The sequence below is a fragment of the Eucalyptus grandis genome, chromosome 8 (assembly GCF_016545825.1).
Source record: "Eucalyptus grandis isolate ANBG69807.140 chromosome 8, ASM1654582v1, whole genome shotgun sequence".
Classification (NCBI taxonomy): Eukaryota; Viridiplantae; Streptophyta; class Magnoliopsida; order Myrtales; family Myrtaceae; genus Eucalyptus; species Eucalyptus grandis.
In genome coordinates, this window is record NC_052619.1 from 60257783 (window position 1) to 60274154 (window position 16372).

General features: G+C 37.9%; 2 protein-coding genes and 1 long non-coding RNA gene across 3 annotated transcripts; 1 reads left to right on the forward strand and 2 right to left on the reverse strand.

Moving 5' to 3' along the window:
* Positions 1 to 194: 194 nt before the first annotated feature.
* LOC104457289 lies at positions 195 to 1779 on the forward strand. The gene is made up of 3 exons (XR_005545251.1): positions 195 to 757; positions 922 to 1092; positions 1703 to 1779. It is a non-coding gene; the product is annotated as an uncharacterized LOC104457289 (long non-coding RNA).
* A 4977-nt stretch (positions 1780 to 6756) lies between these two features.
* Positions 6757 to 7749, reverse strand: LOC120287418 (OVARIAN TUMOR DOMAIN-containing deubiquitinating enzyme 7-like; the record flags this gene model as incomplete). The annotated part of the gene is made up of 4 exons (XM_039300204.1): positions 7675 to 7749; positions 7343 to 7470; positions 7131 to 7225; positions 6757 to 6829 (listed from the first exon to the last, which is right to left on the reverse strand). Coding segments are annotated over exons 1-4 (324 nt in total), but the record flags the coding sequence as incomplete, so codon positions are not given.
* A 15-nt stretch (positions 7750 to 7764) lies between these two features.
* On the reverse strand, positions 7765 to 11926 carry LOC104457131 (OVARIAN TUMOR DOMAIN-containing deubiquitinating enzyme 7; the record flags this gene model as incomplete). The annotated part of the gene is given in 10 exon segments (XM_039300205.1): positions 7765 to 7803; positions 7926 to 8035; positions 8038 to 8074; positions 8173 to 8257; positions 9130 to 9191; positions 9912 to 9921; positions 9923 to 10059; positions 10829 to 10904; positions 11486 to 11591; positions 11860 to 11926. Coding segments are annotated over 10 exon segments (729 nt in total), but the record flags the coding sequence as incomplete, so codon positions are not given.
* Between the last annotated feature and the right edge of the window lie 4446 nt (positions 11927 to 16372).

The window sequence follows — 16372 nt, forward strand, 5'->3', positions numbered from 1 at the left end:
AATATCCTCCGACATATTGAGCATTGGCCGATTATCTCATCGATATCTCAGTAGTATGGTTAGACTCTCTCTCCCTCCCTCCCTCCCTCCCTCTCTGACTAATACGGAGTCGTGTATATATTTGCTAATTGTAGCTAAACTTTGACTCATTAAAGCTCCTCTTTTTCGAGTGTCAAATTCGAAATAATATATTAACAATTTACATCTACTACAGGAAAATGAATCCAATTGGCATGGCAAAATCATTCTATCTGGAGGAGAGATGCCACAATGGTTACTCCCAAATAAAGAGGGTTATATATCTTTCACAATTTCGAAGCATTTGTATTATCACATCAAGGTAGCTATCTGTGTTGTATGTCAAGTAAAGAAAAGGGAACGGAAAATTTTTACGCTCAGTTTATACATTGATGGCACATGCTGGCGTAGGACCTCCATATTATCCGGACCTCGTCAATTGCATTCGGATCATGTCTATTTTGATTTGCTGGATATGGACTTGCTATTCAATAGATCCCGTCATCCAAGACCCGATTTTGGTCCAAATGACTCGAGATCTTTCCAGTTAGGCATTAAAGCATCGGCTAGTGTTATTGTAAAAAAGTGCGGATTTGGATTATTCTGGGAAAATCGGGGAGATTTGATTCGAGATGACGAGTTGCCAGATCAAGGATTGTTCCATGAGGTTGGGCTTGGCTATCAAGAAACGACCGAGTAGGAAGAAATATCGGCCTCTCTCTCAGATATGGAAAATCAGGTCTCTCTCTCTTCCCACAACCCTCCCGAGGGTCCCCCAACCTCTTCAGCGATTGTGGTGTGTGTGATTGATATGGGTGCTTTGTGTTTTTTATAATGCAAAACTGCAAATGCTTGTAAACAAGACAAGCTAATATATTGTGATTTTGCACCTATATATAACAGCGGCGCGTAGACCATGAAGATAATTATCAAACAAGCTCAGAAGAAGACGATGAAGAGAATTATCAAACAAGCTCAGAAGAAGATGATATTCGACCCAAAGAAAAACAAAGAAAAGACGACGATATGGATAACTCCCCACGCGCCGATATGATGGCTGACTTTTCAGTTGAGGTCTCTCTCTCCATCCCCCTCCCCTCTTCCTCCTCTCCCAACGATTACAATTCATGACACATCATGTGTAGCTGAAGGAGCGATGTAAGAATGATTATCTTGCCTGTGCCTGTGTACACCCCCAAAGTAGATAGATGGTTTCAGGTAGACATAGATAAAGAAGGCTGGCTCACAAGAATAGGAACTATTCTCAGCGGTTCAATTCATTGATTCATCTATCTATTGGATTAGTAGCCCAAGCCCTTTCTTAAGTATGAATTCATGCTTTCCATGTATTAAAATTCCAACTTTAGTAGAGTCTGCAAGGCACGGGAGTCCCTTTTTGCCCTTTTGGTTGGTAATCACATCGGCAATAACGTGGTCTATCCCCTTAGTTCGGTTGGGGAGAAAAGGTTTTTGTTGCCGGAAAATCCTCTCCGTGGATTATTGAAGCCTCTGCTTTCAAAGATCAGGAGTTATTTACTAGTTAAAAAGGAACGGTCGTAAACCACTCCTCCCGCCTTCTCAGGCTTTGAGTCTGTGATCCTCCCACTAGCGTCCTGCAATGTGTTTTTATAATGCAAAAGCTGCAAATGCTAATATATTGTGATTTTGCACCTATATGTAACAGTCTTCGCCATACCAAAAAGATAATGAAAACTCAGAGGAAGACTGTACAAGTGAAACAGAAGAAGACTACAGCAGCGATGACTCCGCACTTCCCATTTTCTTGCATCCGGTCTCTCCCTCCCTCTCTCTCTCTCTCTCTCTCTCTCTCTCTCTCTCCGGGTGCGCGTGTATTCATAAGTGCATGTGTTGATTTGTTAGTGTATGTCGGGCGCATTGTGTTCGTATAATGCAAAAGCTGCAAATGCTAGTAAACAAAACAAGCTAATGTATTGTGATTTTGCACCTATATGTAATAGGAGTGTCTAGTCGAGGAAGATAATGAACCAACAAGTTCAGAGTCAGACGGTACAAGTGACACAGAAACGGACGACAATAGCGGATGACCTGCCCCCTTACCGTGTCCACCCTTGCCTGACGTGTCGATGCCATGCTCTGACTTATCAGTTGAGGTCAGTCGCTCTCTCTCTCTCTCTCTCTCTCTCTCACCCCACCGCGCTGCCCTCGGGGGCGGGGGCCAGTACGCGCGGATTCATAAGTGCATGTGTTGATTTGTTGTTGAAGTGTACGTCAGGCGCACTGTGTTTGTATAACGCAAAAACTGAAAATTCTATACAAATAAGCAAATCTAACGTAGAGTGATTCTGCACCATGTGCTACGACAATACTCGCAAGTGAAGTGATTGATTTCATGAGTATTACATATAAGGCAAGGAAAGATCGATATGTTTAATTATTACAAAAACTCTAGCTTTGGTTAAATTACCAGAAAAATTCTCAAATCAAACTCTTCTATTTTGACTAATTATCAACTTTGGTATGTCTAACAATTTACCGGTATAACAGAAGTGGCGCTATCATGAAATATCTCCTCACTACATGGATATTCTTCCCGGAGGAGATATGCCAGAGAAGTTCATCATTGTTGAAGGCAGTACCATATCTTTCATGGTTTCACAAGACTTTATGATAAGTTCTTGGGATTAGCTCTCTGTGTCATTTTCGCAGTAGAAGATGGAGAAAAGGAAATATTTTTCGACATCGTGCCCCATCTTAACGGCCAAAGACGGAATGGGCTATCGGGATCTCGGTTCATTTAATTCGAATCACATGTGGATTCAATATCTCAATCCGAATGTGCTATGGGGAGTGTTGGAGGGAGATGTTGATTTTCTTGAATTCGACGAGGATTGCTTACGATTTAGCCTCACACTCAGTGTATCGGGTGGAACCGTAAAAAAATTGGGATATGTGCTAAGATGCGAGCAAATGGATGATGATTTGAAAGTTGTACTCGAAGACAAGCAATTAGTGAACCCAGCTTCAATCTATGAAATGGAGTTAATAGAATTCTTCCACCAATTTCTCCCACGCCGAATGGAAGCCGTGCGAATGAAAGCCATTGAAAACGAAGCCGAGCTAATGAAAGCCGTGAAAACGAAGCCGGGCTAATGCGAAGCAAAGCCCAGCGAATGCAAGCCAAGCAACGGGCGATGGAACGGTTTGCCGTGCGGGGTTCAGGTGGCTTGCAGCTCTGAATCATTAAGCCAGCGCAACAAACTGGGGTTGGCATATGTTTCCTGATACCTCGGGACATTTATGTTTGTTGTTCAAGTAAGAGATGACATTCACTTCAATCTCTAATGTCAGATTTGGAAAATGGAGAGAGGGTGACTTGGCACACAAGATACTTCAATTCAATAGAACGTGGCCTCATATTTGGCTCAAATATCTTTAGCACGTGGAGTTAAATCATATCAATAAATGACATGTCAATATTTTTTGTTACTCAGATTTGGTGAAGCTAACGAAAATACTTAACTGTATTGATTGGATAGATTTTAAGACTTCATTTCACTTTTTGAAAGTCTTGGAAATTGATTATACTTTCACAACAAATTTTACGATCGAGTACTTATTTATAAACAAATTGTATTCTTATCTCATCTCCCCAAGCATGGTTTCCTTTACTTGGGTAATTTCGATTTTTTTTTTTATGCAGTTTATAGATGAAGCAAAAGGTTTGCGGAACTAATGTGTTTCTATACATATCCTGTTATAGCAGTATGTACAACTTTGCTCATTGCCAAAAAATAATCTTTGTTATGCCCTTATGTTAATGTTAGTCGAAATAAATAACGAAATTTCTTGGTAAATATTCTAGAACAAGTGTAAATCACCCAAAATCCTCAAAATATGGTTATTAACTTTGCATCACGAACATCCCTTTCGTTATTGCTAATTTATGAGCGTCATCATTATTCAATTCTCCATTGATACAATATTTCTCCTCTATATTTGTAAATAATAATATTTGTACATCATAAGTATTTTTCTGATAGTCATAAGTCCGTTAAGTCCTCATTATCATCACTCCATCTCTAGTTAGTATCTTTCTTTTGAGGTTAGCAATTTGATTGTAGTGTTTATCTCTTGACGATCCTATCACTTAGGAATTATCCAATAGCATGGTAAATTCCTTCATCAAACCCATAAGTGACGGTATGGATTTTTAGTAACTACAAAGTGCATATCAACAGCGGTACTTGCTAGAGAGTCCTTGCAACTTTAGGTGATGATAAATAGCATTTCTTCAAAGGAGTAGGTTTCCTAAAGTTCTCGCAAGCTTGGGAATTCTAGCATTTGAAAACTTTTCGAGGGCCACCTCCTTGTTTGAGAAAATTATTTTATTCAGCAGTCAAATCGCTAATGGCTAACGTGATGTGACTAGCCAATTAAATCGATCATATAAAATGCCGATCCTCTTACTTGACGCTTAAATTTTGAAATTGATTTGCTTGCCACACCACACTCCCTACCGCGTTGTATGACATCATGACCTTGTCCCTTGTACTGACACACCTCTTTTTTGTGGAGATTCTAAACTTGATTAGCACTCTTCGATATAAAACATATACATATGTACATACATACGTACGTAGGTATGTAGTATGTATGTATGTATATGTTTTCAAGTAAACTATCCTTAATCTAGTACTAGCCCTTCTATACTCTGATTAGAATTACCCCGGTAGAGCCATTCTACAAAATCAATGGACCAAAGATTTGAAAACAACGCATCATGTATTTCCTATTAAAATTCTCAATTCATAATACAAAATGGTTGAACATAACCATAAGATATAGACCTTAAACACATGGCTAACAACCCTCTATGATTATTTTAAATCAGAGACATATCTATAAGTATTTAATAAGAAAGTCTATTTATACTAGACACTTAATTAATAGCTAGGTACACTTATCTCATGGAAGGGACCTAGGTGTGGTCTCCTAGCTTTTACAGACCACCTTTTCGAGGACAATGAAGAAGCAGGTTGACCAATCTCGTTCAACAATGGCGCACGATGGGAAAAGTCCACTTACCGGCCTAGACATCCTCGGAACATCACGGCATAGGCCAAGCCGAAGACGCTTTCATCGCATTAAAGTTCTCGGGATGTCTACATTTTCCCATATCAGTGGGCAATTATGCTCATATGTTGGATCACCATTTGAATGAAAATGGGCCTCACAAGGCACACAATTCAATCTTGCAAGTATCATGTGTTTTTGACTAACACATGGAATTAATGAATCTACATATTGGTTTTTATTAGCTTAACAGATCACTTAACTCCCTACCTTATTAGAGCAGCATCACCATGTAAGATTCAATGCTTATAAAGCTGTTAGATGAAGAGGTAAGAATTTTTTATTTCCCCATTTTGGGACAAAGTAGTAGACAAGTAGACAAGACTAATAAGGTACCAGCCTTTGAAGACAGAGGATAGCCTTATACTAACATCCGCTCAATGCTTTTGCTAATAGAGAATGAAAAGATTTATATTTGAGGCAAGCCAAAAAAAATAATAAGTAACCTCATAAATTGCCTTGGAGAGAAGCTCGAGTTAGATACTTCTTTCAGCATCAGTTCTGTGCTCACAATTTGACTCTCCCCACTCCCTCGTGGATGCAAAGATGAAGCCGCAAGATTGTTGTGACTCTTGAGGATTGGACAAGCCACATCTAACACAATGCAATTCCACAAAAACAATAAGAAAATATCTGGGATTTAAATTGCGGGATAATTGGAAAATCTGCTGCTAAAACTTCACAGATGCTCTTAATCTTTATACATCCATCCATTGGGAGCTTTGGAGACTATAATTTGTCTAATCGATGTTACGATGATCGAACAACTAATGACGACCAACAAAAGATTTATAAGACATGCTTTTTTTGCCAAAATAACCAAAGATAATTGTCAGTCAAAGTTGTTTAATCTTAGAAGCACCGATTTGAATGGAAGAGCTAGCATATGTAATATCTGTCATCTCCAACCGCAAATGGATTGCATTCGGATCCTTGTAGATGAAACTTAAGTGCATTTTGGATCTTCACATCTTTCATTAATTACAAGAAGTTGTGTGTACAAATGCTTAGTGCATTTCTTGTCAAAGAAATAAAAGGAAAAAGAATAACATCTTCACAGGAACCCCAAACTACAATTACAGCGAAACCAATACTTTGGAAGGGAATTTAAAAATTAAACCATCACTTTAAATTTATCCATCACTTTTTAGCCAAAGGACAGCAATAACTGAATTTCCTTATCTTCTTCCCCCTTTGGTTGTTGAACAGACTCACCTACACCAATGCCAACAATCTACCAGGGTAGGTGTTATGTGCATGTGCATCAATTATGTGTAAAAGAATCTCCAAATTGCAATTGCTAGTATAAAATGCATCAGATGGGCAGACTATCCAAGAAAAGTAACACCATTGAAAATTTTGTACCTATAGATCTTTCTAAATTTGGCAGCAGTTGGAAAACTAGAAAGTGCACTTATCCCAAAGATCAATGTAGAGATGCATCATCAAATAAATGCTAATATAGATAGAAAAAAATTTGTCTAATCTGATCAAATATTTGAAAGACTGCACACATACTGATATCTGAAATTCAATATATGATGGTGCACATACATTGGCAAAAGATCAGATACAAAGAGGCCCCATATCAGGTGGCCCTCCATCAGATCCACTGGAAAGTGCAGATGCGTCGACCCTCTCTTCACCTCGCTTCTTTTCCTTTCTACTACCTTTTCTGGATTCAAGAGCTTGATTACTGCAAACAACATTTAGACATAAAAAAGGAGAAATCTTCAGTGCTGTTTTTGTTCTTGTAAGTACAAATTTATATTACTCATGTATGAACATTTTTCCAAAGTGAACCCATTATTCGACAAAGCATAGGAGTGAGAAAATAGTCCAGACTTGAAGTTAAGTACGATACAATGTTGGATACATGAGCCATAATTTCAAGATACGTATGAACTCGAATCACACAGAAACAGGAAAGGTACTTCAACAAAAGACAAGCTTAAACTATAACTTGACATATAAAGCACTGAGAGAACGAGAAATACTTGGAAATTGCAGAGACTTTCCCTGTCCCTGACCCGCAACAGGACTTGTATTTCTTTTTTGAACCACATGGACAATTCTTGTTTCTTGGAATTTTCTGCATTTCAAGATAAAACAAGCAAATAAAAATGAAGGAGCGCATCACCAACAGTTCTCTCGTTTGAGCTAAAACCAAAATGGTAAAAGAGGTAACATAGTCAACTTTTGTGGAAACCTTGTCTTCTCGCTGGGCACTGCCATCATCATGAGTCTGTTTAGCGCTATTGCTAGGTGGATTTTCTTTATTGGCCTCTTCCACAGGTTCCTCTCTCTGTTCCTCAGAATTTCCACTGGCATCATCACCTAAACACCACAAAGAACTATGAAATAGTTTTGGGTGTAACATGTTTGACTACCCCAAAAATCTATGGTTGACAAGACAAAGCACGCTAATTCTACCAGTTGCATCAAAATGACTCCAAACAAGCTTCTCATGAAGCTCAACATGGTATCTCTGAAACTGCGAAGTTAAATTATTAAATAAAATCTAGAGAGATAAATACTGACCAGCCATTACCATGAGAAGCATCTGCATTGCAGGGAGACCCGACAGCTTCCTCTAAAAAATATTCAATACCTTTTCTGCTATCAAATACTCTATGGCAGCATCAACATCCCATACATTTGCAGCAATGTCTGTAAAAGTCGCATGTCACACAGAAGCCACAGAAAGGTCTTATATTCTAATTCTAGACACCCAGCAAATGAGAGGAAAGCATTTAATGCAAACAAGCGAGCAGAAGAAGCAAGGACATAACCTGCTCAACTTTCTCAATGTTCTCACAACCACTTCCAGCCATGACTAGCTTGATGGATCCAGCATCAGTAATATCCTTACCAGCTCCTGATTTAGACTTCTTTGACCCAGCTTTGCTTGGCGAGATGATGACGAGAGATTAGAATCAGCCTTTCAGCAAAAGAAATTATCAAATCACATACTTAAATTCACAATTTGTCCAACTTCCCTACTAACTTAGTAAATTAGAATTAAATTCCAGTAGCAACCTTGATTGTAATTGGCCTAGCTGGCCCATCTCCAGTGTCTTCCTTCAACCTCACACTGTTGTAATGTTCCTCATCATGATAAGATCTAATAAAGCAAAGCAAAATATATAAGTTCAAATAATGAAACACCATCAGTCCAAAAAGAACATAAGATTTTCCCTATCCACAAAACAATAATGGCACAACGCACATTTTTATGCTTACTGGTTTCACATGATGACACTTATCGAAGATAGTAAAGTATGGAATATCATATATCCACTAAATTTCATGATACTCATGACAATCCAAGGTCACGATGGCTACCTAGACAGATCCAATCCATCTTAACTTAGAATATTAAGGGATGCCATTCATTGAAGGATTATGAATGGAAATTTCAATAAAATAATTTATTGAAGAAACAAAAGCTAAATTGACATTTCGGTCTCCTACCACATATGCTTAGCCAGTAATTTATCCCCCTCCGACCACACCAAAACGTCTCTCAAACTAGCAAAAGAACTTCCATTGTTAAATCTAACAACACCGCAACTACACTCGGATCTGCAACTTATGAGATGTTGTCCTTGCATGCAAAATAATTTCACAAATCAGCAGTCTCCTGGAACAATGCAGTACCTTCTTTTGTGTAATGAGCTGGTTTGTTTGGACGACCTGTACTTATAACTTTCGTTTTTAAAGAAAGATCTTGCAGCTCTTGTAATTTGACTTTTATGAAACTCAAACACCTAAAACTTTTTAAAAATAAACAAGCTTGACCAGGAGAAATATATAATCTTTTCATAATCACTTAAAAATAAAAACATTGTTTTATTTTCAAATCTTTTGAGGGAAAGTAAAACGTAAGAAAAGGTCATTTATTTAAGTGTATACCAACAGAGCCAGATCTCATCCCAGTATTTGAGCACTTGTTTAGCCAAAAAAAGCATCACTCTCTATATTCAGAAAACTCACAAATGGATCATACGAGCACCAGGCTGATCAAAATTGCGTATGTACCACCGAGGTGACATGTTCTGCATCAAGTAAGGAGTGAGATAAATTATTCCATTTGGCGTCAACGAACAGATATTTGCATGCACAGCATGTATCAAAACTAATTAGTGCTGTGTAGATTCATCAAGGACATATAGAACACTCAAAAAGCCAGCAATTTTGTAACAAGTTTGATATATTAGTCTTCTTTGAATTAGGATTATATGCACCCGTCGGAACTCCTTGGGCTAAAAGGTGCAATATATCTCTGAAAAATCTTTTGCACATCACTATCAATGGTCCTTCCACATGCTTTCGCCACAATAGACATCACGAGACATGCCAGATATCATTGCGGTTCAGATGAGTCAATTTTCAGCCTAAAGAGTAACAAATTATAACCAGACAGAAAAGAACAAGCTATAACCATTATGAGAACAACATCCTAAGTGGTCTTTTGATCTAAACAATGATGGAGGAATAACTTCTCAGATAAAGGAGGGCCATATTGGGGAAGAAAGCCATTATATGATTAAGTGGAGAATGAGTCTGGAAACCAATAATCATGGGTTCTTCAATGGTCATCGAATTCTAGGATGCATGCTTAAACAGCGAAACTTCAAATCCAGTAGCAAGGCTAACAATTGACGAGTCTAATGACATCCTCATTTAGTCTGGATGTTTCTCCTGAAGGAATGAAAAGACCGTAACCAACAAAACTTCATGTAGGTGATGGTTGATGACTTCATTGTCAGTCTTACCCGATGAATAAATGTTACTCCGTGTAACAAGAGAAGCTGCTTGCAATTCCATATGACCAGCCCACGTGCCATCATTGTCCATGGTTTTGCAATACTCCTCAAATGGCGCATCATCCTCAATAAATGGTTCAAACATTTCACGATTTTTCTGTCATTAACAATTCCCATCTTAGATGCATATATCAGGTCCATTCTTCAGATGAGGATTTTATTTCCTTAAACACATCACTATCAGGAAAAACCAATAAAAATAAAGGATTCTGTTGAAACTTGAAACAAGCAAGACTATCAATTTGTGCCATTGCAAAACATTAAAGTTTTACCATGCATGGTAAAAAGTTTACTTATTCTACGTTAGTATCAATTCTCTAATTTTTATTTTCTCAATTTCTCCTCCAAAAATATGTTGGTTTGCATAATAATGGCACCCTAAAGTAGCAACCGCACATTCCTGTAGGCTAGAACAATGCGGGTAACTATAAAGTCCAGCCTCCTCCTGCAGGTGTCAGTTTAGGCCAAGATACACCATCCAAATCACAGTTAACACTCAGAAGGTTTTCCTCTCTAGTAAAATAAGAATGTCAAATTGCTCAGGTGATCCTTGTGTTGTTATAGCTCTATGCAACTGTGACTGAGCTGAATATCACCAGGAATAACCATTGGCAGCAGAAATGTATGCTTCAATGTATAATAACCATTTTAACTTGGTTTTTTCTTCCAAAGGCATGCTATTTTAGTGTCTATATAAGTGTGAGATCCATCAATACTTACAGAAAAGTTCAAGAACAAAATGAACCAAATAAAGTTGAGATTCAGATCACTGAGGACTAATACAAATGAGGACTATATCACCATGTAACCCCCACCCCTAAACATAATTCCTACAGTTTGAAAAGAGAAATCTGCATTCCACATACCAATATGTACTGAACAACCATACTACGGTACTTCCCATGTTCTTCTTCATTGCCTTCCAACTGATCTGCAAGGGCCCTGATTAACAAGAGTGGACAACTATGAAAATTCCAACCATAGCAAAGGCGTTTCTATAAACAAAAGCTCCATACAAGGCTGTAAGATTACCTGGACGATGGATAATTCAAATATGTGGAATGAAAACAGGAATGAGGCACATGGTTAGTTTCTCTAGGCGTTGTACAATAGCGATACAATAGTGATAGAAATTTACAAAGTTACTTAGTTGGATAACGGAAGAGTCAATCTAATATCTTCGAGACTAAGTTAAAGAGCTACATTCCCTGACAAATAGAGCTCTGCTTCGAGATATATATCCAGATGCAGTGTCTCAAGCAGAATGATACATTGTACGAAATGCAATAATTTTTCCAACTGAGGAATTTCTAGTACATTGATGATAGTGTTCCAGAACCAGTGTACCATAAAACGCACTCTGTGTTGTGTTCTGACGATAGAGTCATAATGCAATGAGCATACCAAAAATCTTCCAAAACAGAGAGGAATACTGTTATCTTACAAAACAAACCAATTCCTGGAAAAATTCAATAAAAAGTCATGAACAATACGGTGATCTTTTTCTAAGAAGGAAGACGGACCTGAAAAAGCAATTACCATCTGCAGTCACCTGGACAATTTTCAGGCCCAGAGCATCAAGCTGAGCTCGGAACTGCGTGTTATCCGCTTGCTTCCCTGCTTTTTGACCTGTTCATCAACGCATACCACATTCACGTCCACTCAGATTCTGAGAACAACCACCAACGAACGCTTCAACCAAGAACTTAGCCAAAAGCACGTCCACCAAAGCTCAATTCAGAGGCCTCGGCGCAACAAACAGATCATAGAAGCAATTGAAACTTTCGGATTTCTTCTTCGGAGACAAAATACGCCGCCTCATCGAAGAGCAAGCAATAGTCACGAGTGCGTAAACGGATGCAGATTGCAACCCTGAGAAGCGAAGAAGACGGCTTACGTGGGGCTGTTTCTTGGCGTTGGACTTGTGGTGCTGCTTCTGCACCATCACTGCGGAGAGAAGACGATCAATGCCGCCGGCGATGATCGGGCGAGGTCGAGATTTGCCGCCGGGAGACGGCGCTCGAACACCAGAGAGTCGCTGCGGTTCGAACCGGAGCGAGGATCGCCCAGCGAAGAAGATGGAGACAGATGCCGGATGGGCCGTGGGCTTTTCTCGTTCGGAGCCCAATCTGTTCTTCTGAAAAGGAAAGGATGGGCCGGGAAGCGAGCCCAATTACGCATATCTCTTACTTTTTTTTTCCTTTTTTTCAATTAGATCATGATGCTTAGGGTCGATTACAATGTGGCCCTTATGCTGTCAATTTTTGCAACTAACCCCTTTCTTTCTTTGTCTTCGCGTCGTGAAATCGTCTCAAATGTGCAATTGATTGCTTCTAGTTAGTCTGGTCGGAGGTCTGGACTCCGATACTCGTCTCGAATATGTCCAATCGACATTTTGTTCAACATACGTTGTTTTAAAAGGAATTTATTAGGGGCACCTCAAGGACATTTGTTAAGCCACAATTTTTGGAAAATTTATAGTTTCTAATCTATTATTTGTCCTCACGTCATGCACAATCAATAGTTGGAAAATCAAATTATCCCAAATTAAGTATGTCGAGCACTCATTAACATGATCGTTTTACAAAATTTAGGTGTTAGTTTAACTTTTCTGCGTTTTTAGGAGTACTTGAAGTAAATTCTAAAACACCAAGTCAATGTGAATGAGTGCACTCTTAAAATCACTTGAGGAGAAGGATAGATTGAGATTCATGAAAACCGATCCAAACTCTATCTTACCATTTAGAAGAAAAGAAAAAAAGCGTCAATTTTAAGTAATTATTGGATTCTGTTGGCTTGTTCAAGTCATGGCCACATCAAATGAGTTGTGTGACAATGACCTGCATAGCCATTATGGTATCACCCTACGTCAAATGCACTCATTAGCAATAACTCCTTGAAATATATTTCGCACATTTAAAATTCATTTAAAATAACTTGAAAAGAAAAATCTCAAAATCAATATCCTTATTACACAACTACTCCAAATTAATTTTAATCGTAAAATTAATCTTAGAATTGGTAGCCCTTGACATATTAATATCATCTCATGGAAAATTCCATACTTCCGACCCAAATCTACCCCATCAGCATTTAAGTTCAATATCCATTAAAATGCACATAAAATCTAATGCAGAGAATGACGAAATTCAATATGGAAAATCCACGTATGTTAACATATTTGTCTTTTAATGGGATAGAGGGGGACAAATATTGGTCAAGGATACCAACTTGAGTTTTTTTCATGAGCCAAAAATTAATTTTCAGATGTATGAGACTCTTTTTTGGGTAGGATAAAAATAGCTGTCGACGAATGTGTCGTGAGGATGCTGGTTTGAAATTTTTAGTGGCACCATCAGTCATCGACAAAAAGCCCTTATTATTTCAGAAGTATGAGACTCTTTCTTGGGTAGGATGAAAAATAGTTGTCAACGAATGTGTTGCGAGGATACTGATTTGAAATTTTTAGTGGCATCGTCAGTCGTTTGACAAAAAGCCCTTATTAATTGAGCGACACAACGAGGCTATCTCAATCAACTAAAGCGAGGTTAAAGCGGGGCTGTCACTGACCCAAAAGTCGCGCTGAATTAAAAGCAGACAAAAGACCGCTGAACATCATGATTGGTGTATGATCATCGCGTCCATCTCGACACCTTTCACGTTCTCCATTTAATTCCGGGGGCGGTGGTTGTGGTGTGGGGATTGCTTCACGAGTGCGCCACCTTACCACAGCGAATTATTAAGATAAGTAAAGCTTGCACATCCCTAACTCCCATTTTGGACCGACCTGTCTATTCAAATCGACATATCGTAAACAACCGACTGAATAAAACAGAAAAATAAATGATGAGGAGGAGGAGGCTAATTTATGGGAATCTTAGTCGAATGGTGGTCCTCTTTTGCAATTCGGGGTGGTTGACAGCCATCCCAGCTTTATAAATAATTGAACATGTGGGAACGAATCGAACGATGACCAGCGATGCTTTGCCACAAAATGTTCGAAATTGAAAATATTAAAAAATTAGGATAAGGATTCATTGCCCGTTCTTTGATCATGCCGCCTTTTTTTATTATTATATTCGATGAATCGATAGTAGTTTATAGTGGGTATTGTCCTTTCGAGTTTTTTTTGGTCTTCTTAATTCACAGGTACGAAGTATGTAGGCGCTAGAGAACGACCACACGTGACGTGAAGTGAAGGACATTGACGGTCCATCCATTGAATTATTGATTCTCTTAGGGACAAATTGGTCAAGAGTTGGCAGCGACCACAATGTCGAGTGTGGACTGTACTACAAATAATTCAGTGTGTGCTTTTATTTAATTATGATCAAAGTGGCGTCACTAATTAGAAACTTTTGAGCTGGACTCAATGATAGGATGAGTGGGTGAAATACAAGAAGAAACATGAGTTGTGAGCATCCCTCGTTTAGTTAAAGTGTCAAAGAAAAAAATAGAGGTGGAATTGGAGCTATTATTATTTTTAGTAATTATTCATCGGCTCATGCTAACGAGTTTGAAGGTACCTTTTCAAAAATGATTTTGTTAACGAGTATCTTGCAACCAATTAAGGGAATTTTGCAGTTTTGAATGCACTGATATGCACATTTAATGCTTGGAAATTGCATTATTCAAAATCAAGTATTGTTAATAAATGAGCACTCATTAACAAGATCCTCAAGTATCTATTATGTTAACATATTGAGTTATGTGATAAATTTTATATATAATTTACCTATGCATTTATATGTCAATGAGTTATTTAATATAGTAATTCTTTTAGATGAATTTTAATATATGAGGAACAAAAGGGGTGTTCTCGGTTGAGCATTCACAGCCCTAGTAATTGAAATCGAGATTCCTAGGATATCTTATTTTTATCCTATCTTAATAAATAAACTTAGACTTCACTTAGATAGATCGATCTAATCCTACCATTGATTGCACTTAAATTGTGATGGACCCTATACTAACTATAGTTCATAGTGCTCCCTTTAATCAATGTGACACATTACTCAAAAAAAAAACAAGTATTTAGTTACTAACGAATTTACACTTCATTATATGTATTTGTATTTTTTCTTCCGCTCTATCCATCTAAATGAATCTACTCGTATATATGATTCATGAGAAATTCTCTTTTCATTACAACATGGGTCAGCATCATTCGGCGAAGATTTGATTATTGCTAATTTGTTTCCCACCGATCGAAACTTGATTCTTCACAAAATGCCACCTAAATGCAATAACTACAGACCTCATATAATCAAAAGCGCGCATAGATCATTGATTCACAAGCGTATCATTTTCCATTTGTGTCTAGCTATCAGGAAATATATTGTCATGTCAATCATCGATTCCATTCAATGTCTACTTGTAGTCTTGTAAGATTAATTAGCATAGTTTGATTAAATTAAACTTTACAAATATATTACCATCTACTCTTTCAGCAAAAATGCTTTGACCAATCCATTCAAGTGCAATTCGCATTTTGAATTTGTCAATTTCATAAGGTCTTTTCCTTCATGAGTGTGGCCAAAACAGTCCGAAGACCTTCTATTCTTTTCACTACTACAAGGCGCAATTTCGTTGTATTTTTGTTATATATATATATATAGGTTGACTATAAGGTAACTAACCATCGAATGTGCACGTTATTCATCCGTCGGAAATTTTATTTTTTTGCCCCCACTACTTAAATTTCGTATTTTCGCATCAAAATGATAGTTTAATTTCATCAACAGTCAAGATCAGACACTATCCCAGAAACGTCGCCGTCCTTTTCTCCCGTGAGCAGTCATGGTCCGTCGACAAGCACCCGCGTTCTTCCGGTCCGTTGGATCAAAGCGAAAGCGACGATAGCGATCGAGTGAGAGAGAGAAGTCAACCAACCAACAACACAAGAAGCCCCAACAGAACTTTAACAAAGTTTCCATTGACTACTCCACTTCAGCGCAAGGACCACCCCGCACGCGCGTGCGCAACAGTTAATCCCACGCGCCATTTGTTTTCAGTGCTATAATCATATTTTATTGTTGCCAAATACAAATTACCCATTGACCATGACGGTTAATACTACAAAAAAAACTTTAAAATGATTAATTTGTAAAAAAATTATTTTAAATTAATTTTTTGATCATTTCAAATTTGTATACTTGAAATTATAATATATTTGTGATTTTACTATTATATTATTAATTCTAATATAAATTAATTGAAATCAAATTAAGATTTTTAATTGTCAACAATTTTTGGATCAATATGTCAATATCAATCCTAATCATAACTCTCAAGTGGAGAAACTCTTTTAAGCAAACATGTGTCCATGGACCAGAAGCAAATGGCGACGCTTTCTCGTAAGCGTAGAAAAATTCACATGTGGGCCCCACCGAATCTGGCCAACCGGTCCC